The 22706-nt window shown below is 46.6% G+C and overlaps 1 protein-coding gene across 1 annotated transcript in view; it reads left to right on the top strand.

Annotated features, from left to right (window-relative positions):
* Window positions 1–428: 428 nt before the first annotated feature.
* Window positions 429–22706, top strand: part of LOC149348301 (uncharacterized) — a 34318-nt gene continuing 12040 nt past the window's right edge. Inside the window, exons 1-3 of the mRNA XM_089588051.1 lie at window positions 429–517; window positions 10087–10180; window positions 11926–12099. Coding sequence (XP_089444177.1) covers window positions 10108–10180; window positions 11926–12099 — 247 coding nt within the window. The 5' untranslated portion in view covers window positions 429–517; window positions 10087–10107. The remainder of the gene's footprint in view (window positions 518–10086; window positions 10181–11925; window positions 12100–22706) is intronic.

The raw sequence follows: 22706 nt of genomic DNA, 5'->3' as shown, positions 1-22706 counted from the left end.
CAAATTCAGACTTGGACGGGGAGCATTGAAGGCCACAGCGGCGGGCGTAGGCGTCCATGATCTCCGCCGCTTTTACAGGTTGGCTTCAATGTCTCCAACCGATTCATGTATGGCCCAGATGGATATGTCGTCAGCATACAGCGTGCCCTTTGCAGCTGCGCAGACGATCCTCAATGCGGGGGGCCTTGCGAAAGTCAGCGGTTCTATTCTGTACTGTGTAGGCTGATGTGTGCTATAAGAATCGCAGCAAGAAACAATGAATATTTGGTTAAAGAACAACTATTGAACTGTCAGAAAGGTGAGGCTGTCGGGCTTTGCTCCAGCTGCTGTTAAAAGGACACTCCTCTAGCTGCACGTTTGAGGAAGCTTTGTGTCAAGCTGCGTCAACTTCGTTTCGCGGCTTAGTAAAGCCTATAGACAAGGTCCGCCGGAGCACAGTCTGTACTTAAAGCAGCCGCGCCAAAAAGATTTGTTCGTGGCAGTAGGCGTCGTCCTGGCCAGTTTTCTTCCTCGAAAGGTAAACCATTGCAAATAATTTTTTTTTCACTTCGATTGCTGTATAGCACTTGTGCATATAAAATAATTTATCTCTTTTGGCGATGCCTATAATTCTCTCTTAAGTGTTTTTGTGAGGTTTAGAATATGCTGGACGGAATTTTTCCATTTTCTGTTTTATTGATAGTAGCGAAGTGTGTTTGTTAGCAGAGTTCATTTATTTAGCCCTGTGATAGCTGTTTACGTATTCCTGGACTAAGCAGCACCGCCGGCCCCGCTTTAACGAGCTCACAAACGCAGCGTTCTTTCATCAACTTCCAATAGCCAAGAGCTTCTCAGATGGTATCCATCGCCATTATTACCGTTGCATTCTGATTACACAGGCTGCATGGTCCTAGAGAGAAAGGTATTCCCGTGAGCAAATAAATGTCCACCCCACGTGACTATCAGTACTGAAAAGCTTGGCGGACTTCTCAGCCTGCGAAAGCCGGACGTAGAAAAGGACGCTGTACACGAAGGTGGTGCTTGTGAACATCAAAATCTGGATTACAGGTAACATAATCCGGCTTAAAAGAAACTAACACAGTCAAGCCCACGACGCAGTTTTCAGAGGAATGGTTGCTCCGAGCAGGAGAGTGTGTGTCTAGATTGACCACAGACAAAGGTGGCACTCCTCCTTACTCATGTGCTAAGCCTGGCCTGCATTCTAGTGCTTCTGTAGCCTATGTGCGCCCTGTTTTGAAACGGACTGACACTGCTTCCTACAGGCAGTTTTCTTGGTTTTGTTGTTAAAATTTATGAATCTCTTTTGTCATCACGTGCCTTATTTTGAAGACAATTTTGTACGGCTAAATTCCTGGACATTCCAAACGCTTCATCTACGTTTGAAATTATTCTACTGTTATAAACACTATGTTCATGAAAAACAATGCTCTGGAGATCACTTTGTAGAGAACCCTACCCGATATGCGGAGGTCTACGAAATCCTAAGATCCGAGGAAATGCCAAGCACCTGCTTCTTCCAGGGGAGTGAAAAAAGCATTGGCGGGTGAAGCACACCGCGCAACTCTTTTCTGAAAGCTGACAAGCTAAACTCACTAAGGAGTCGAACTTGGGTGCCCTCAAGGGAGGCCTTTTTTGTCTGACCATGCAGACAGCGACTGCAAGAAAGCTGGCATTTCAGCGGAGGCTCGGAATGTCATACAAAGGGCACTCAGTGCCTCAAGCATGAAGGTGTGCCCCTTGGTTTTTCGAGGATGCGCAAATAAGAAAGCGTCAGAAGTTTCGAAAAGAAGAGCAGAAACCTGTGCGTTTGTTTCACTTCTTGCTTGGAGGTGAATTGGATGTGACAGAAGGTTGGCGTGTGATGAAAACAGTAGGCAGCCGTAGTCTGTTATCGCCTTTATCCGTGGCGCCGGCATTTTTGTTAGCGTTGAAGTTCTTATCCGGCTTGTTGACATGTATGTGCCTGCCTTTTAAACATAAGCCGTACTACAGTGCGGACATGGCAGCAAAACCTGCATCGGAGCCTTCCTGTGCAATGTGAGTTCTTTTACAATACAGATTGCTGCGGCGCTCAGAAAAAGCCGACGGAGAATTCCTTGAGCTCTCGACGTCTGGCTTGCTCGCGCTCAAATTTCGCTCTGAGCTGGTTTCTGGCCGAATTGTCTTTCAGTATACCTCAGTATATGTCAGTTATTCAGAAATATTCCTAGTGTAGAGTGATGAAGAATCAAAAAAGAACTTTTTGCGGGCAGATAGACAGACCCTCTGCAGTAGAGGTGGCCCTACCCCTGGAGGACTCCGCATTCGGTATTCCTCGCGAGGGGACATGCCTCTGAATGGACCAGAGGATGAGGGCCGATTGGGCGAAAAAAAGCGCCTCGGAAATGGTGATCGCGATTAGCGTCGATGCGAAGTAGGGGGCCCCACGTGAGCTGTTAGGCACTCCTCAATGTCCTGCGGTCTTTCACCATAGCGAGGACAAGGGCAGTCAGGTGGGAATCCTCGCAAACCAATCCTCCGGTACGGGAAATTCCGAAGAATATGGCCGCCTCGCCGCACAGGTAACACAGCGGCCGGTTGTTGTTCATGCGCCACACGTGCGCCTTGCTTATAGCAGGGGACAGGTAATGGTGGGGTGGTCCAGCAGCAGGGCAGAACGCTTGCGGAGCGGGGCCAGGTCGGCTTAGGCAGAAGACATGACGTAAGGCTCCGGTAGCGGTGCTGGCGGGGGCTTTTCCTGCAGACGGAACCCTTACCGACGAAGCATCCAAGCGGTGGGTTTGCAGCTCTTCGTTGACTATGCTCCGCACAAGCTTAGGCAGCGCCTTGTCTCCGGGTGCTGGCACGGACACGCCGTAGTCAGTGGCCGCTAGATTTGTCGGACGGCAGTACTGTGAAATACGTTCCTGCAGTGAGCGTTTCACGCTTGTGGCTTCCATGGCGAAGGCGGTGACGGGTCTTGGACGTTTGGGATTCAGGCCTGCAGAAAGCTGCTTTTTAACGCCATGCATGAACTGCCACACCTTCTTTGCCTCAAGCATGGAAGGATCGGCCCGATTGAAGAGGCGAGCCATGTCCTATATAAACATTGTCACGCTCTCATTGGACTGCTGGAGGGCGCCTCAGCAGTTGGGCAGAGCGGACGTATCTCACGTCGGCTCCGCCGAATTTATGATTCTTTCCCTAAGCATTTTCGGAAGCGCAGCAACACCAGCTGGCTACACTTCAAATACAAAGAGATGGCCACCAACCTTTGTTCAGGTGGGACTGTTTTCTCCAATCCTTCGAGAATTCGAAGTCTAAGCGGATCGAGCTCAGTTCCTAAGCTTAACAGTTAGGCCACGACTCAGCTGCCCGCCGCGGCTCCACGGGCAAACTCTGCCGCAAACCATGACGACCCTGATGGGATACGACCCGGAGGGGTTGCAGATCGTCACCATGCCACAGGCGAGAAGGCCAGTTTTCGATAAGGTTACGGAGGTGATTATCCATCGCAAGATTGCAGAATCGAAACGCGCATCAGCCCGTGACAACCACCCGACGCGGCAGAAAGGTCAAACTCCAGATGGCCGCGTCACCGCGGCATGGAATACGCCGCTGCAGCAGACGCTCCGCACGCAAGTCAAGCGTTGAAAGCCTCCTCCGCAGCCGCATATGAACAAGCAAGATGCAGTGATCATACTCAAGCCTTAAGGAACGCTGGATCTCAGCAAATTCAGGGGAGGCAACGTGGTCTGAAACGCCTTGCACATGGCAGCTGACGTGGACCATGGACATTTGGCCCATATGGGAACAGATCATCGTCGTCTTCGGGGTGCAAGACGCCCAAATAAACAGAAAGATCCTGGAAATTCAAGAAATTCAGCTTGGGGACAAGGCACACGCAGTGTACTCTTTCCTCCGGCCGTCCGACGACACGTGCAAAGGAGTAATACAAGTGGACCGGAGGTTTTCCGACGAAGACATTACGAAAGCGCTTCGCTCCCCGGACGCACCAGTGGTGAGCGTTAGGGAATTAGGTTCCTCCAATGCGGCGGCCATCACATTTGAAGGAAGACAGGCCCCGTTTCACGTCTTCTACTATGGTGAAGCGGTTCCCGTGCGCCTATACAAGAAAACGACGCCAGCCTGCGCACTGTGCGGGAAACTCGGACTCCGGGCGGATGTTTGCCCTTGCCCTTCGAAGTCAAGATGTCCGCAGTGCGGCCAGCAAGATGTTCCAGAATCCCACGACTGCCAACACAAATGCACGGTCTGCGAAGGTGCCCATCCCATGGGGTCGAATGAGTGTAAGTGGAAGTACCGAACATCACAACAAACCAAGCCCAAGACAGGACGAGTCAGCCACTAGTCCAGGTCGAGGCTTCGCAACCGGTCGAGCAACAGAGGCCCATCGAGCAGCGGGGACCGACTGACCCACCAGGCCCAGTCCTCCAGCAACCATTCAGCAGCAGCCGGCTCACGCTCTTCAAGCAAAGGAACCGGGACTACCGATAAGGTGTCCCGTCGTACCACAACGGCAGCCGTCCAGCCGAGAAGACAACAGGACCCCATGACAAGAAGCAAGCAGCGCAGCGGAAGCAAGGTGAGCTGGGCAGAGGTAGCTGCCTCCTCCCCCGAAGCGTTGGGTTACAAACGACTAAAATCAGAAAATAGCGCATTGAAATAGCAAGTAGGCATCGCAGTCAATCCAAACAATACATTACCTTCATCGACGCAACAGGTATGTCCGATGGAAGAAGATAACGCAGATCTACCCCCTCCGTTTCCACACCAATTAGACACTAGTACCCCCGTGAGGCAAGCAACTCCACCGGACGCACTACACAAGGCACCAACTCCACAAGCACCACCACCGCAGGCACCAAAGCCGCGATGTGCAGAATGCCCCCAAACCCAGGAACGCATCCCTCGCTTGGAAAACACAATTCAAGACCTTATTGCAAATTATGAATTAGACCTCATTACGTTACATAAATTAGAAATTATGATCGAGACGACAGTCAAAAAATATTCGAAGCAGTTATTGAACCCTTGATGGAAAAATTCGAACCAGTTGTAATCAGGATGCAAGCGGAGAAGATTAGAATTGACCGCAAACTTCAGGAATTATCAGATAAATTTCAAAACAAGCGCACATAGCTACAGGGTAAAATGGGAACTCGTCGCCTACTAAGCACTGAGCGATCTACAGCCTGAGGGCGCACCGCATGAAGAGACCGAGGTTTCTAATCCTCAGCATGGCGCCACAAGCTATAGATAAACTTACCATCCTATGGTGGAACTGCAGGGGACTAAAACGGAAGAGGGAAACATTACAAGAATACATAGACTCTCATGGACATACGCCACAAAAAATAGCCCCGCAATAAGTGAATATGGAGGCTAAGATCACAGGATACTCAACACATCAAAAAAATCCCTCGACATGCATCTTGGTCAGTAAATCATGCACGGCAACCAATGTATACCTTAACCTAGACAACGATATTGAATATACCTTCATAAAGGTACTGCCACAGCACAGAAACAACAAGGGCACCTATATAGTCATTATATATAGTCGCCCCAAACAGCACCGCGTAGCCTTCGATATGATCTTTCTTAAAGCACTGAGAGAAGCCCAAAAAGCTCCGTTCGCTCTAGTTCGTTACTTAAATGCTTCTAGCCCCCTATGGGGATACCCGAGGGAAGACGCGAGAGGCATAAAACTAGCATCCGCCATCGCTGATATGGCCCTGACGCTACTCACGGGCCCGCAGCACCCGACGCGAGTCGGCACCAGCATAACGCGGGATACTTCCCCCGACCTCACGCTTGCCCGCAATGGCCGTAACTATGAGTGGCTCAATACGGGAGAGACCCTAGGCAGCGATCACTGCGTCCTGCATGCCATCTTCGAAAGCAACAAGCACAGCAAACCATAAGGGCAAGCCGGAATTACAGACTGGGAGACATTCATGAAATACACCAAACTAGCTACATCGGAACAAATAACCAGCTACGAAGATTGGGCGGCCTCCATTCTCAACCTTAATGAAAAGCTCACAAAATCACTCGCCACCACAGAGGACCACCCAGCTGTTGACCACCATTTCCTACACCTTCCGGAAGCCAGAAGTAGTCTGATAAAATAGTGGAAAAAACAGACACAATCGGAAACTCATAAATCGAATAGTCAAGCTTACTATTCAAGCAGACCAATACGCATGGGACCTCTCTCGCACCAACTGTCTAACAAAGTGCGAATCTCTCAAAGGCCGCCTAGAAACCAAGGCTACGTGGAACGTTCTGCGATGCCTAATTGACCCTCAGAAAGCGAAGAGTGAACAACACAGAAATTTGCGTCGAGCCCTACACAGCTTTCAAGGCACAGATCACGAACTCGTGGATGAACTCATGCGTCGCAATATCTGCATCGCGAGAGACCCACCACCCTGCAATAAGAAGTACCGGAGGGGAACCGAACGAAGACCCAGATAAAGAAGATAGCCCCGGGACTAGACAAAATTACGGACGGACCTCTCGCCAACCTCGGCACGGAGGCTCTGCAGCAACTCGCGGATTACATAAACGACTGCTTGCGCACCGGCACCATTCCACAAGCATGGAAAGCAGCCAATGTACACTTCATCCCCAAACACGGCAAGAAAATCAGCATAGAAAACCTGCGCCCCATATCTCACTCACGTCTTGCGTAGGGAAACTCGTGGAAAAGGCAGTCCACGCGCGCCTCTCCCGTTAACTTGAAGACCATGAGCTACTGACACACACGATGTTTGGATTCAGGGCCCACTTGTCCACCCATGATGTGCTTCTACAATTCAAACGCGAAGTCACTGATCCCGCACGTAGAAACAGTAACCGAGCGCTTTTAACCCTCCACCTTAAGGAAGCGTTTGACAACGTCAAGCACTACATGGTCCTCAACAACCTACACGGCACGAACTGTGACCAGCGAATTTACTCATACAGCTGCGATTTCCTTACGGACAGAAACGTCAACATCAGCACCAGCAAAAAACAAACAACGCAAGTGAAGATGGGCTCGAGAGGCACTCCGCAAGGGGCAGTACTATCCCCACTTCTCTTCAACATTGCACTCCTAAATCTCTCACTCCTTCTCAATGAGGCACAGGGCATACTCCACGCCCTGTACGCTGATATTGTAACCATCTGGATAACCACGGGAAGTACGGAAATGATTGAAGAACAACTACAAACAGCGGCAACAACAGTTCAAAATTATGCACGGGCGTGTGACTCACCTGCACTGCCAAAAATCTGAACTCATAGTCTTCCGTCAGCGCAATAATCAGGACACCATCAACATCCGCGTTGACAACTCACTCTCCAAGAAATTTCAGACCCTCAAGATACTGGGTCTGTACATGAATAAAAATAGCAGCAACCTCTTCACCCTCCAGAAACTCCGGCTCGAGAGAGCAAGTCGACAGGATGATCGCCAGGAGAACGACGGGGAAAAACGGGTTGCGAGAAGGAGATAATCTTCTACTGGTGCAGGCTTTCGTCGTAAGCCGCGTTCGTTGTCTACGCAGCACCCTACCTCCGCCTCAAGAAGCGTGACATCAAGAACCTAGACCTCATAACCATAACAGCCTACAAGAAGGCCCTGGGCCTCCCTCTTCCGACATTGACGGACCGGCTCTTACCACTGGGAGTGCATTACACGATAGACGAGCTGATAGAGGCCCACCTCACGGCGCATGTGGTTTGGCTCTCCACTACTCGGACTGGCCGACAAGTACTCATGATTTAAGCATCAATTGTCCCCGACAGCTAGACGCCAAAAACGACGTCCCAGCCTCATGGACAGGGAAATTCAAGGCAGCTCCACTACCCAGGAATAAGCACCCCGATTTTCACCAGTCAAGATGAGAAGCGCGAGCCGAAGCTATGAAAAGGCACTACGGCGGGCGCGAAGGCGTGTTCTATGTCGATGCTGCGGGTCCCGAGCAGGGAATGACGGGCGTCCTGGTAGTGCACTAAAATAAAACAAGGAACGGACAAGGACTGGCTAGCCAGGACATAATGGATGCGAAAGAAGTGGCGATTGCTTTAGCGGCAACACACACTAGATCGGAATACATTCTTACAGATTCACAGAGAGCGTATCTCAATTACCTCAGTAGCAGGATCGCACCGCTAGCAGCTAAAATCCTGCAAGATAGCAACACTCGTGGCTACTAACCCACACACAAACACTTATTATGGCTACCAAGTCACGAGGGCATCCCAGGGAATGAGAGCTCACATGTCTGAGCCCAAGCATTTCTCTCCAGGGAACCCAGTACGGATGCCGTGGAACCTCCTACCCCACTATTAACATATAACGACATATTTCAGCACTTGAGATTATCTCATCGGGTCTATCCTCCGCCGGCTAAGACACTAGGCAAAGTGTAGGAACTACACCTCCGAAAGCTACAGACCAACACTTGCAACAATCCGCGTTGACCACACGCAACAGACCCGGAGCCATGTGACTCACAATGCAAATTCTGTGGGGAGAAGGCGGACCTGTACGATATGATATGGGCCTGTCAACGAAATCAGGCAGTCTCTATCAATAACCAGCCAACGTAGGATGGGTTGGAGACAGCTCTGATCAGCTCAGACGAAATGAGTCAAAAAGAACTCATCTAAGGAGCGCGGACAGCACACAACGCCATTGGGGTTTCGGACAGTGAGCTCCAACCGCCGCTACAACCTCCTAACAAATTCATTAAAATATTTTCCCCATCACCACCATTGGACTGTTGTCGACCTGGAGCGAAGGGCAATTTCAGAGTTCTCCTTTCGCTCGCTCGAGCTGAATGTGGCGAGGAACTCACGGCGGAAAGCTGCCCAGTTGGAGAAGGACGCCTCATGGTTCTCAAACCACGTCTTCGCCGAATCTTGCAGCGCGAAAAAGCGCTCAACAGTATCCCCTCGTCGTCCCATTGGTTGGACGCGGCAACATTGTCACAACTGGCCAACGGATGTGATACATCCTCGAACCTGTAGCCGTGGAAAGATGGCGGCGACCAAGGCGCGAGAAGGACGAACGGCGGGCAGTGCTCGAGTACTGACCTTTCTGGGTGCCCTTGGTGTACGTCGTGGCCCGCATCGGCGTTGCTAATGGCTCAAACTCGAATTGCGGGCTTCGCAGGCGTCGGCTGTGTTTGTGAACGGGCGTCAAGAATATCGTCCTGGTGACCGTACATGGGATGGAACCCGGCACCTCCACCAAATGGCAAATGTAGCAAGAATGAGCAGAACCCTGCCGTTTACTGGGACGAGGATCGCCGAACAACCGCGCTCATTCGAGACGAAGAAAACACTTTGCCAAACGCCAAGCTATAAGGTTCAGTCACAAGGTGGCGCCGGAAGAGTTTAATCAGTAGAGTCCCTCTACTCGTCTGTGTGGCAATATTAAACCGCGCTAACATCTCCGAGCTTCAGGTATTTCTCGGTGCGCAAGGAACAGGTCACGGAATATATCATCACTATCAAACAGTACTATTTGTTTCTGCCTGATGTCATCTGTGGTACAGTATTGTTCATTTGCATATTGTACTTACCATTGCTTATCTGGAAAACGCCATTATGTGACCTATTTTACTTAGTTCTTTCGGCATAAGCTATATATTCTATTTTTTTTTCCGTAAAATGTAAGCGTACACATTGTTAGAGTAGAATTCTGTCTGAGGAGAAATTCTAGAGGCCCGTGTACTGTGCGATGCCAGTGAACGTTAAAGAACCCCAGGTGGTCGAAATTTCCGGGGCCCTCTATTACGGCGTCTCTCATAGCCTGAGTCGCTTTGGGACGTTAAACCCCATAAACCAACTAAACCAACCAGAATTCTGTCGTCATAGTATCACATGAAAAGGCGGGCTTGAACGCAGTCAAATGAACTTGCTCCACTTTTTGTTAGAGCCCCCTGCGTTGTTTTTGACAGAAATAATCTGAATTTGAATTTGAAATTAGTAATAAACTCAGTTAACTCGCAATTTCTACCTAAATGACAGCCCTCAGCACTTTTAGCGAACGCAACATCTTTGACGAATTTTTTTATACTGCAGGGCAGTCAAGAAACCAGAACAATGAACGTCCTCCCGGTCACTCTTGTCACAACTTTGGTGACCTTGGTTGGGGCACGTAAACTCTTCTGTGAAGGTCAGTCTCCCATCCCATCTTCCACAGATGCCCATCTACAATTTTTTTTTTTGCTGGGCTAGTCAGCTCTACAGACGTCAAAGAGATCAGCTGCTCAAGAGAAAAGCGTGATTGGGAGACCTACATTAAATATAGTTAAGGAGGTACTTAAGCCATAACCAACTTTCAGCTTTATCTATATAGCTAATATTTGCGCGTTTGCACACTTCCGCCCATGCGTGCATGCTGTCAGGGGAGGACTACAGTGCGGACGAAAATACGGCGGAAATTCAGGTAAGAATCGGTGCATGAATATATGCGGTCTTGTCAGGCGGCGCCGAAACACCCTGAATGGGCGAACGTCTTATGATAAAAAGATGGCACTACTATCTCTCGGACTGATGGCTTTGCCGAAAGCCTGATACCTTATATATCGCTTGGGATTTGTTTGAAATCCCTTCTCAATCTGTTGAACACTAACTCTTGCGGAAATGAGCCATTTCGTTTCCTTCCAATTTATTGTGAAATTGTCATGTAATTGGGCTCCGTTCGTAACAAATCAGAACCAAGATCATCTGCATCTGTAGTGGCTCTGATATATCGGGGAGCTTTTTTGCAGATTCAAAAATTGCAAGATGGAGGCTGACATGTAATTTCTAGTTTAAAAGGCAAGTGTCGAAAAGACGCTGAATCGCACTTTATGAATGGGTAAAATCTTTCCTACAGCTGTCGTCACTGCGGTTTATCCAGTCGGTAATCGTCGATTGCAGAGCCTGCACGCTTTATCACTTAATTAACTCCATAGGAATGGGCTCAGAATCAGAATCAGAATCAGAATCAGTCTTTATTTCTTGATACATTTTTAGAGTACAGCATATTATGCAGAAGGAGGTCCCGAAGTCAGAGACTGTAATGGGACCTCATGGGAGAGAAATAAAAGCTATTAAAAAGGACCACCGAAACATATAAAGTTGTACATAACTAAGCAAGCTGATGTCGTACTGAATTATAATGAAGATCATGAAGCAGTGCAAAATGCATGTAGGCTCCTACCATTTGACCTCGCGTAATGGGCTCGCGAACGCAAACCAAAGAGAGCTGTCGCGGGCGAACTGTATCTGCATCCATGTGAGAACAAAAAGTTACAGGGTTGCACTTCAGTCTGCTCAGGAGCGGAAATGCGAAAAACCTTTCCCTGTCCTCTTTTTCACGCTCAATTTTTCATTCTTTCTTTATTGTATCTTTTTATTACTTTTTAGTTTGCACTAATTTGTGCTTTCTTGATTTTTGTTTTACTTTAACTTTTGTATTTTTAATGTAAAACCATCTTTATTTACTGTTTATTTTTGTTTATTTTATGTTTATTTCCTTCAGTTTTGTTGTTCATTTCTTTATATATAACTTGCTTGTCAAATGCCGCTTATAAACCTTTATACTTTATTATATTTACCATGCAACTTATGATTAACTGTTCGTGCGGACAATATTCGTCCCCAAACTTCTGTCTACAACTTCTGTCCACTGATGAGTCAAGAAAGGCTTACGCCTTAATACAGAGAATAGCAAGAACTTTGCGAAAGTTTCGATGGAAAGCCCTTGAATACACTCGTCTTAAACTCGCCCATGACCCTTGCACTGGTTGGTACGTTGCTGTGCTGGTGAATTGAATTTGTTTCATTAATTCCTTTGGAGTGTTTTACGTGTGTCCTTTCCTTCGCGTTCATAACGATGACGTCCGCTCGTGCTTGTTTTTCGACACGCTCCAGAGTGCTGGAACCCTAATCAAGAAAAGGCAAAGTGCGTTGACTGGTCGCTGTACGAAGACACTTGCGAAGGAGTGCCCTTTATAGCGTGTAAGCCCGGATATTGCAAGTGCCACTGCCTGCAAGGGTACTTCCGGCGTTGGGACTACCAGTGCGTGAAGTCTCAGAGAGAATGCTGTGAGTACGGAATCACCTGTGCCATAGTTGCTAGACATCTTAAGCGTTTTATTAATTTTGCACCTGTGTAAAAGCTACCATGTGCTTTGAGAAGTTCAAAACTTCGCCAGATAAACATGTTGCCTATTAGAATGTCATGTACTCCACCCTTTCTCCACAGTCAGGTGTTATAGGCAGAGGCCTTGAGACAGTCGTATGCATAAAACGACGTTCCATGTGGCAATTCACATGGCCGCTGGATCTCATGACTGATGCATGTATCATGTCTTGCAGTAATACTCATGATACCGATTATTTACCAAGGAGTCATCTGGTACAAAAAGAAACTTTTATATGTTACCATTGCCCCAGTCTACACGTGCATGGACTACTTGACCTCGGTACGCAGAAACCTCCTTGACAACTGACCCTGCGGCTTGCGTCAGTGCTTCTTTTTTTTTCAGCTGTTATGGGAACAGTAGTCTGCTTATCTCGTAATAACCAAACGGACTAATTATCACGCCTGACGACGACGCTGTGCTGGCGGCCCTGGTAGCAATATTTCGTGCGCTATTTTCCTATAACTTTTGTATGGAAGGAAGTGCAGTACAGTATGGTTTGAGAGGTTTAGACTTCGAGCCGCCACGGCTGCTCAGTGGTCATGTCTCTAGGATGCCCAGGGCCAGATCAAATTATGCCATTGGCAGTAGTTGCTTTCGATTGAATTGAAACGATCTAAGTCCCATTGGATGAGTCAAGTCCCCAAAGCCTTGCACCATGGCTCCAGTTTCGCCTGACTCCTTTCAGTCCTTCCTCAACCGTTCCCCCCAGGTGTGAATATGTGTTCGCAGAAATTCAGACGGGCACTGCGCTGTTCTGTTCCCCCCAAAAAACATTTTAATTTTCATTTTTAAGAGCATTAGCTCTTATTATGTTCACATTTTCATGAGGTCTGCTACCACAGTGAGATCACACCGCCATCTGTGGCAGCCACTAGAAAACAACACATCTCGCGTTGAGACTTTAACGCCATCTACCATTAGAACTGTAGAAACAACCACTTGCCGCGTGCCTATGATAACTACACGATCCATTACGGTGGATAGAGTTCGAACTATGTGAGTATATACAAACAGCTAACGCTCGTTACTTAACGTCTTCCAGACGGTGGCGGCCTTTTGTTAATGCTACAGCATTTAGGCAGTTGTAATGCGTTTTATTGCGTCTCCGTAACGAAATTCGATGATTTGTCATTTCCGTGATGATGCTGTCACGGCTACAGTGAGCCCGATTGACCAATCAGTGAGCACCCCGAAATTTGAAATTCCCTACGAAATTCCCCGATTGGACACGCGAGGCTCCGTTACCTTCTGAAGTCATCACAACGTACATTTGCTCAGCGGCGGTGGCACCGAACGCAGCGGCCTCCGCTAACAGCAGTATTCATACTTCGCAGACTTCTATCCAGGCCCAGCGCTGTTCTTCGAGTTTGCTGCCCCCTTTCCTCTGCAAGGACGCCGAAGCAAGTGATTGGCCTGCTGCTCCTGGATGGGACTACGTCAGCCACGATATCTTGAAAAGACGGAGCTAACCCACGCTCGGCGCATTTGCTCAGCGGCGGTGGCACCGAACGCAGCGGCCTCCGCTAACAGCAGTATTCATACTTCGCAGACTGCTATCCAGGCCCAGCGCTGTTCTTCGAGTTTGCTGCCCCCTTTCCTCTGCAAGGACGCCGAAGCAAGTGATTGGCCTGCTGCTCCTGGATGGGACTACGTCAGCCACGATATCTTGAAAAAGACGGAGCTAACCCACGCTCGGCGCATTTGCTCAGCGGCGGTGGCACCGAACGCAGCGGCCTCCGCTAACAGCAGTATTCATACTTCGCAGGTTAGTTGGGTTTTTCTGTAGTTTTCCTTGCAAACTACCTGCCCCGCCACCGCCGCTGTTGGTGAAGTGCATTCTGTGTGTCTTGCATCTTTTGCTTTGTTACACATGGCTGCAAACGACTCCTGCTTGGTTTGCAATGAGCTGCTACCGGAAAACGGCACGTAACCGATGTGCTGTGAATGTGCTTACGGTTATCACTTAGGATCCGGCTCCGGAGTTTCTAAAACTGCCTTTAAATCTAAAAGTCTCGCAGATAGGAAGGAATGGACGTGTCAAACATGCGTCATTCTATCGGCTCGAGGCACTGCATCACCTAGGAAAGAAAAGCCGGAAAAGGAACCGGCCTTTCAGGACGTTTTACTACAGATAAATAAGAAGCTGGCAGAAATAACGGAGATAAAAGCCAAGGTCGAGACACTGCTGCAAATTAAAGAAACTGTAGACAGAATGGAACATTCTGTTCAACATATGTCTGAGAAGTACGATGAGGTACTTGTAGAAATGAAACAGCAGTCAGCTGAAATCGCAGTTCTTCAAAAGAGGGTGGAAAAGGTTGAGGCTACTAACACCGGACAGGAAGTTCAGGAGCTCAGGCAAGAATTGAACAGCTTAGAACAATACACTAGGCGACAGAACTTGGAAATTCATGGCTTGAAGCACGATAGTAATGAAGACCTGCTTGGTAAAATAAATGCACTGGCAAATGAACTAGAACTTCCTCTGCTGTCCGAACATGAGCTCGATGGCCTGCACAGGCTGCCCGAGAAAAAAGGAAAATCGCCGGCGGTACTTGTTCGCTTTGTGTCACGTACAACACAGGACCAGTGGATGGCGAAGAGGCGTGCTCTCAGTGACACGAATACAGGTGTGCATATGCTCGACAATCTGACAGCATATAACAAAAAGCTGCTATGGGCAATGAAGGGGAAGGCTGCTGAAATGGCTTATCAGTACGCTTGGCAAAGCAATGGAAAGTTGTTTGTGCGCAAGGTACAAGGCGTTGCAGCTATTCGTATTGAAAGTCATGCAGATCTAGATAAGATTCGCTGAATCTTTTCTATTTCCTGCTGTGTTGTTCATTCTAAATTCTGATGTCACAGCCCCGAGTAAATACTTATCATGACTGCTCGTCTTTTACACGCATTGCACAGACTGAAAGTGGAAAGATGTCATTGTTTCATGTTAATATCAGAAGTTTAAAAAACAAATGGAACGATACTGAGTTATCTTTGAGTTCTCTGAACCACGAGTTTGATATTTTGGCCTTCACTGAAACGTGGTTTTTAGACGAAACTGAGGTTGTCGGGGTCCCAGGCTATAAAGAAGTAGGCGTGTACAGAAGAACTCGAAAAGGGGGTGGAACTTCACTCTACATAAAAGATAAACATTTGTATGAAGTCTTGCCGGAGTTTTCTGTTGTATGCGACCACTATGAGTCTGTCGCCGTAATAGTTCATGGGACCCTAATTGCTTCAGTTTATCGTCCACCTTCTGGTGATATCAATCACTTCTTGAATTTTGTTTCTAGTATTTTCGAACATGCCTTACTTCTCAATGTACCTATTGTTTGCGTTGGTGATTTCAACATTGATCTGTCATCTGAAAGCCCTCTTTGCCTACGTTTCCGGGATACATTCGAGTCGTTTGGCTGTTGTAACGTTATAAATGCACCAACCAGGATAACACCTAACACAGAAACACTGCTTGACCTGTGCATAACTAGCCATAGTAACGAGGAAACTATTTCAGGAATTTTAACACTGCCACTTAGCGATCATCTACCCATATTCTGTTTTTTTCCATGGGCAAAAAGAAGGGGAGGTCGTAACCGGTTCGCTCCAATCTTTCATCGTAATTATAGTGCTGAGGCGCTAGCTACGTTCCGTACTGGGTTAGAAGCGACAAACTGGGATGATGTTTACTCGGAGGAAAACCCAAGTTTATCCTATGATATTTTCCTACTTAAGGTAAAGGAAAGTTATAACAGAGCATTTCCTTTGCAGCCGGTCAAAGTTTGCAAGAAATCCAGAAAACCCTGGGTAACCGAACAGTTATATAAAAGAATAAAGGCACGCGATAAACTGTACGACAAGTTTGTTCGGTCAAAGAACCTTGATCTCTTAGCTGAATATAAACGAACCAGGAACAAGCTCAGTTCAGATCTCAAGAAGGCCCGGTTACAATACTACGCGCAAAAGTTTGAAGCCATCTCCAGTAATACTAAAAAGGTATGGAACTGCCTCAAAGACATTATTGGAAAAACTAGCAACAAGATACCTAACGTTCTTAAAATTGATGGTGTTGAGTATAAGGACACTTGTTTGGCCAATAAATTTAACACTCATTTTGTAAACTCTGGGGCTACGACACAACAGGTGGTAGATATTGATGGACTTGACAAATACATATCTCCTAGTGTGGTTGATTCATTGTTCCTTACTCCATGCAGTGAGCTTGAAATTATTTGCTGTCTTAGCTCTTTAAGCAAAAATGCTGCCCCAGGGAACGATGATATCAAGGCTCTGCCTATAGCATCTGTTGTTGACCTCATATCTCGTCCTCTGCAGCATATATGCAATAGCTCGTTAGCTACAGGAATCTTTCCAAACAGCATGAAAATAGCAAAGGTGGTAGTTTTGCATAAAGGTGGTGCGCATGATGACATTAACAATTACAGACCTATTTCAGTTCTGCCATTATTTTCTAAAGTGCTTGAGAAAGTGATCAAATCACGCCTAAGTAAGTTCTGTATTGAAAGAGAGCTTCTTGTGAGGCAGCAATATGGTTTCCGTCCAAATAGCTCAACTGAAATAGCCCTTCTGAATATTAAAAACAAGGTTATCAATAATTTTGAAAATAACCGATTCACGCTAGGTCTGTTCCTTGATTTCAGAAAAGCGTTTGATTCTATTAAACATCAAATATTATTTTATAAACTTCCTTTTTTTGGAATCCGTGGCGTTGCTCTCAATCTTATTCGTAGCTACCTGACGGACAGATACCAATTTACAAGCCTTAATGGACATTCTTCTATTCTAGAACCGATTGCATATGGTGTTCCACAAGGTTCAATCCTGGGACCCTTGCTGTTTATAATTTATATTAATGATATTGTCCTCATACCAAACACACCCGATATTATACTTTATGCAGATGACACCAGTGTGTTTTTTTCAGGAAAACAGTTATCTGCACTAGAAACCTTCGCGAACACCTGGCTACATGAGCTTTCATGCTGGCTCCGGATAAACCAAATGCAATTGAACGTTCGGAAAACAAAGTACGTACTGTTTAAGCCGCGAAATAAACCTGAAGATTTTAATATCCAGGTCAAGTACCAAGACTCAGCCCTTGAACGCGTTTCCATTTATAAGTTCCTAGGTGTCTTATTTGAGGAAAACTTAAGCTGGACTTCTCATATAAATAAGGTTCACACAAATATCTCTAGATCTCTAGGCATTTTGTATAAAGTGAGATATTTGGTTCCCAGCTCTATTAAACGTCAGTTGTATTTTGCTTTAGTACAGTCTCATTTACATTACTGTCTGTTAATCTGGGGCACCACTACCAAGACAAACTTGCACAGGCTTGAGATATTGCAAAAACGAGCTCTGCGTTGCATAGAAGATGTAGGTCCGCTAGAACATACATACCCATTATTCTTAAAACATAATTTACTCAAGATAAACGAACTATTTCAACTAAAGCTTGCATATCATGTTTATCATGAAGTCACCCGTGATCCAGTTTCCTTTTATGCTTTATACTTCCCTAACAATAAACCTTATGATTTCAGGTATAGTCATTTTCAAATGCCTCTGATGAGAACGAATTATGGTATGCAGCACATTGATTACTTAATTCCTGATTTACTTAATAAACACCCACGTATTATGGAACTTCTGCAGCAGCCTCGTTCCCCCCGTAACTTCAAGAACAATGTTAAAATGTACCTTATGTCCCTATCTCCTCCATAAAATGTCCAGTTTCGAGTTTTTTTTTTTTTTACTCGCTGGGTGTATGTCCAGGTTCGCTATTTTTGGTTTTGTTGTCCTAAAGACGTAGGAGGCATGCAATGCGGTTTTCATTGTTTTTGGTTTGCGTGCTATTTCTCCCCTTGCCTGTATGTTAATTCTATGCATCTCATTGTTTGCTATTTCAATTTTTTTGTTTTGTCCTAGCTACATTTTAGCTATGCGTTGTTTTTTCCTTTATTTTTCATTGCATCTGTGTTAATTATGTGTAAGTCATTGATCGTTACATATAATTCATGTAGTACGTATGCGATGTTGTTACTTTTCTTGTTTTTGCTTTGTGTACTTTACTGTGTAATTTGCCACCCCCCTGAGCAATGTAACGGGTGACGGGGCCACGTCAGGCAAAAAATGAATTGCCTTTTGTCCCGTCACCTCTGACAAAGCGTTGTCAAAATAAACTTCACTTCACTTCACTTCACAACGTGTTCATCGAGGTAAGTGGCAACCTGCCTACCCCGCAGGGGCGTCTGATTCATACAGACGTTGGTGAGTTGCGACAGCACGGGTACCTGAGCATCCGCAGGGACATCCCCGCAGGGGGATGATGGTGAGCAGTGCGCCACCACGGACCCGAGCACCCGCGCTTAGCCGTGCGTGGCGTCGCCGTGTCCGGGGAAAAGGGGATCCTGGTGGTTGAGCCGATACCGAGCGTTAGGGCCTTTAAGGCCCCTTCGCGGAGGCAACACACCACTTTGGCCCCAGCTTCCCGTAGACGGCACCTCCGGCCTGACCCGACCGGGGGAAATCATCAGTCGCCTTTTCCTCTCCTCCCCTCCATCTTTCACTTTCCTATCTCTTTCTTGCTACCCTCCTGTCTCCTGTTCACTTCTTAGACCTACCCTTTTTCCTGGCGGCTAGGGTTAGCCTTCTGTGGCCAACTACCCTGAGTTGCTTCATATTTGGTTATAGTTGTGGTGTACAGCTGGCGTGGGCAGGGCTTGCTTGCAAGTTCCTGTCCCGTCTCCTCGTTGGGCTCCATGGTGGGTGGCTGGCACCACGGCCGAACAACACATATTTTTCATGGCTCCCCCCTTTTCCAAACCAGATCGCGCTCACAAAAGAGGGCGGAAAGAGGCAACTGCAGAGTTTTTCCATAAACCAAACTCATTTCCGAAGTTCTATGCTCTTCATAGTGAAGAAACAGAAAAAACCGCGAGAACCATGTCCCCTATCTTAGTGTCAAAAAGTCTAACTGGTGCCTTGGGTCTCTGGTACAAACTCTCTAAAATGCCTAGTGGTGATCTGCTCCTTGAACTCAGAGACACTGCCCAATACTGAAAACTTTCCAGCCTAGTGTCCATCGGGGAAATCGCTGTATCAGTTACAGCACACCGATGTGTAAACACCGTTCGTGGTGTGAAATCTGAATCAGATTTCATTCAGCTGACCGAGGAAGAGATGCTTGATGGCCTCAGAGAACAGAATGTCATAAATGTATATCGAATAAAAATAAGGAAAGACAACAAAGAGATACCTACAAAGCACCTAGTACTGACTTTCAACTCGAGCACACTCTCCGAATCCATAGAAGCAGTCTACCTCAAAATAAATGTCAGACATTACATTCCGAATCCACGCCGGTGCTTCAAATGTCAAAGGTATGGTCATGGTTCTGAAAGCTGCCGTGGCCGCGAAACTTGTGCTAAATGTGCCTGGAAAGAACACACTTCCGAAAACTGTGAAGGAGCAGCACCTCGTTGCGCAAACTGCGAAGGCGATCACCCCGCCTATTCAAGGCCATGTCCCTCGTGGAAAAATGAGAAAGAAATCGTTACAATGAAAACAAAACAAAATATCACATTTAAGGAAGCGTGAAGACTTTTTACGCAAAGAACAGCTTCAAATTTTCCACAAAAACAAACTTTGCTGATGTAGTGCGCAGGGGCGGCGCACCACACAGCACTCCGGCATCTGCCCAGGCCACTTCCACCGAGTCTATGGCAGGGCCATCCGCGCCCCAGGCAGGGACAGCGAACGCTGGTCTGCCATCTTCAAAGCAGGGAGCGCCGGCTCACGGGTCGGCACCCCGCAGGACTTCCCCCCGCTGGGGGAGGCCTGACACCGACACATCCGCGGCTTCTCCGCGGTCGTCCAGCACCCTTAGTGAGGGGATGGAGGTAACTCCCGATCCGCCCGCTTTGCAGCGGCGGAACCGCTCTCTTGAGCGAAGAAAAGACTGGACCCCGATAACGGCCCCAGAAAACAAGTAAATCCCTCCAATCCTCACCAAAAACATAAACATGACTTTCCTACTTCAATGGAACTGTAGAGGATTGCTTTTTTTTCACTTTGAAGGTTTGACGGTATATTAAAACGAAATACAAATGAGTTGTTTCAGAAAAAAGTTCGTACAGTAGGAGGACTCAAAGTGAAAACTGTCTGGGGGACCTCCCATCCGGAATTCATAAGAAAAGTGGACAAGTTTGGCAGGGGTGCTGGAACATAAATATAGAGTGAAGTTAAAACCTATTAGTGTAATTTGCGGCAATGAATAAGTTATAAAATAGTTAGCGGGCATAATTTCACAAAAAAGGCATACAATAACAAAGCATAAGAGCAAGAGAAAGAACACAAAAAGACACCAGATAACAATCGGCTTTGAATAAACGGAGATATAAAACAGAGGCGGAGAAAAAAAAATAAAGGTTCCAGATGAGTAACAATATGACCGTTTGCGGTCAGTGGGGAACAGAAAATAAGATTAAGGCAACCTTAAGCATGGCATCAAGCTGAATGGGTTGATAAGAGATGTTTGTTTAGGAAAGTGTAGAAAGCGGGCTGGGAACGTGCGGATTTGATTGCTAGTGGTAATGAATTCCAGGTTTTGATGGTGGAGAAAAAAGCAGTTCGTTTTCCATAATTTGTGTTAACTTTTGGTAGCAGCTTATTGTTTTGTTCAGAGAATCTAGTGTTACTGCTATTAGCAAGGAAAGATGCGGAAAAACAGAGAAGTTGATTGTTATCATTGCGAGCGCGGTAGATTAGAAGACCTAACCTAAGATTAAGGAGGCATTTCAACGGCAGAATGTTTAGGTCAGAGTAAAGGGGTGAAGCAGAGGCTGTGTATGGGCTGAAAGATAAAATTCGAAGCGCTTGATTTTGAAGATGAGAAATTTCAATGATATAAAACATTTTCTTGGGTCAATATTTCCTGTAGCTTTCTGTTTTCAGGACACCAACCTCGGTCTACAACATACGAATATCCTGAGACATTATCAAAAATTCCGATGCGATCGCAAGCATGCTAACAGACTCACAGGAGGCGTCGCAATTGTCACTCAGAGCGGTGTTACTGCTCAAAAAATCAATCTTAATACAAAACTGGAAGCGGTTGCGGTTAGCGTCGGCAGCTACAAAACCATAACTACATGTTCTGTATATCTTCCCCGCACATAACATTAACTATCCAAGATTTAGAAGGCGTGATAAATGCACTAGCACTACCAAAGCCATTCCTGGAAGTTGGCGATTTTAAAGCTCATTCACCGTTCTGGGGAAGCGAACGCTGTGACTCGAGGGGCCAAATAATCGTCCTCTCAAATAATATCTGTCTTTTAAATACAGGAAAAGCCACATATTGTTGCCCAAGCTCGGGAGGTATGAGCTCCCTCGATTTGGCTTTCTCATCGTCATCCGTTTTTAACGATTTTAGATGGAATGTCATTGACAACCCGTATGGCAGTGATCATCTTCCAGTACGAATTAGTTTAACATCTGCACCACAAATCATCCCAACAAAACCGCGACGTTGGAAGCTTCACCGCGCTGACTGGTCACTTTTTAGAGCTAAAGCAACTTTAGAAGATATAGTTTTAGAAAACCTCACCATCGATGAGATAAATGAAAAGTTCACGGATTCACAAGTTCACAGCTATTGCTCAGTCGTCAGGCCTGGTGCGACAGAACCACAAAATGTGGCGGACAAAAGACTGCAAAGAAGCAAAACAACAGCAAAATTGAGCTTCGGGTAAATTTCGCTCGTACCCAATACAGGAGAACTTCGTGAATTTTAGAAAGGCAAGAGCCAAAGCCCGGTACGTCCGTCGGAGTGCCGAGAAAGCATCATGGCAGCGTTACATCTCTTCTATAAACAGTCAAATTACATCTAAAAAACTGTGGGAGCAGCTTCGGAAATTAAATGGCAACTTCTCACCGTTCACAGTTCTCTTTTGACAACATCTGGCACACAAACAAGCATAAGAGAACAAGCAAACATTTTGGGGGAACACTTCGCTGCAGTTTCCAGTTCATCACACTATACGCAGTCATTTCTAAAGCACAAAAATATAGCCGAAAAGCAAAGACTTCCGTTAAGTGGGGATGGAAACAAACAACACAACAATATAATTACCCTCCAAGAAATAAATAGAATACTGTCTGCCGGAAAAAGAACTGCACCAAGACATTACCAGATACACTACGAAATGCTTGCACAACTTTTCAAACCTGCCATAGAAGCACTCTTGAACTTCTTTAACAAAATATTCATAGAAGGAAGAACAACTAAAGAGCGGAAAAGAGCCGTCATAGCGCCATTCCTGAAACCAGAAAAATCACCAACATCCCCCAGTAGCTATAGGCCAATAGCCCTTACAAGCTGTCTCGCTAAATCTTTTGAAAGTGTCCTCAATATCAGACTAACTTCTGTCCTTGAATCCCGTAAACTTCTTGACATCCATCAATGCGGCTTTAAAAAGACATGCT

The sequence above is a fragment of the Amblyomma mixtum genome, chromosome 4 (assembly GCF_055824585.1).
Source record: "Amblyomma mixtum isolate Tamu chromosome 4, ASM5582458v1, whole genome shotgun sequence".
Classification (NCBI taxonomy): Eukaryota; Metazoa; Arthropoda; class Arachnida; order Ixodida; family Ixodidae; genus Amblyomma; species Amblyomma mixtum.
This window is presented reverse-complemented; position numbering and strand designations above follow the sequence as displayed.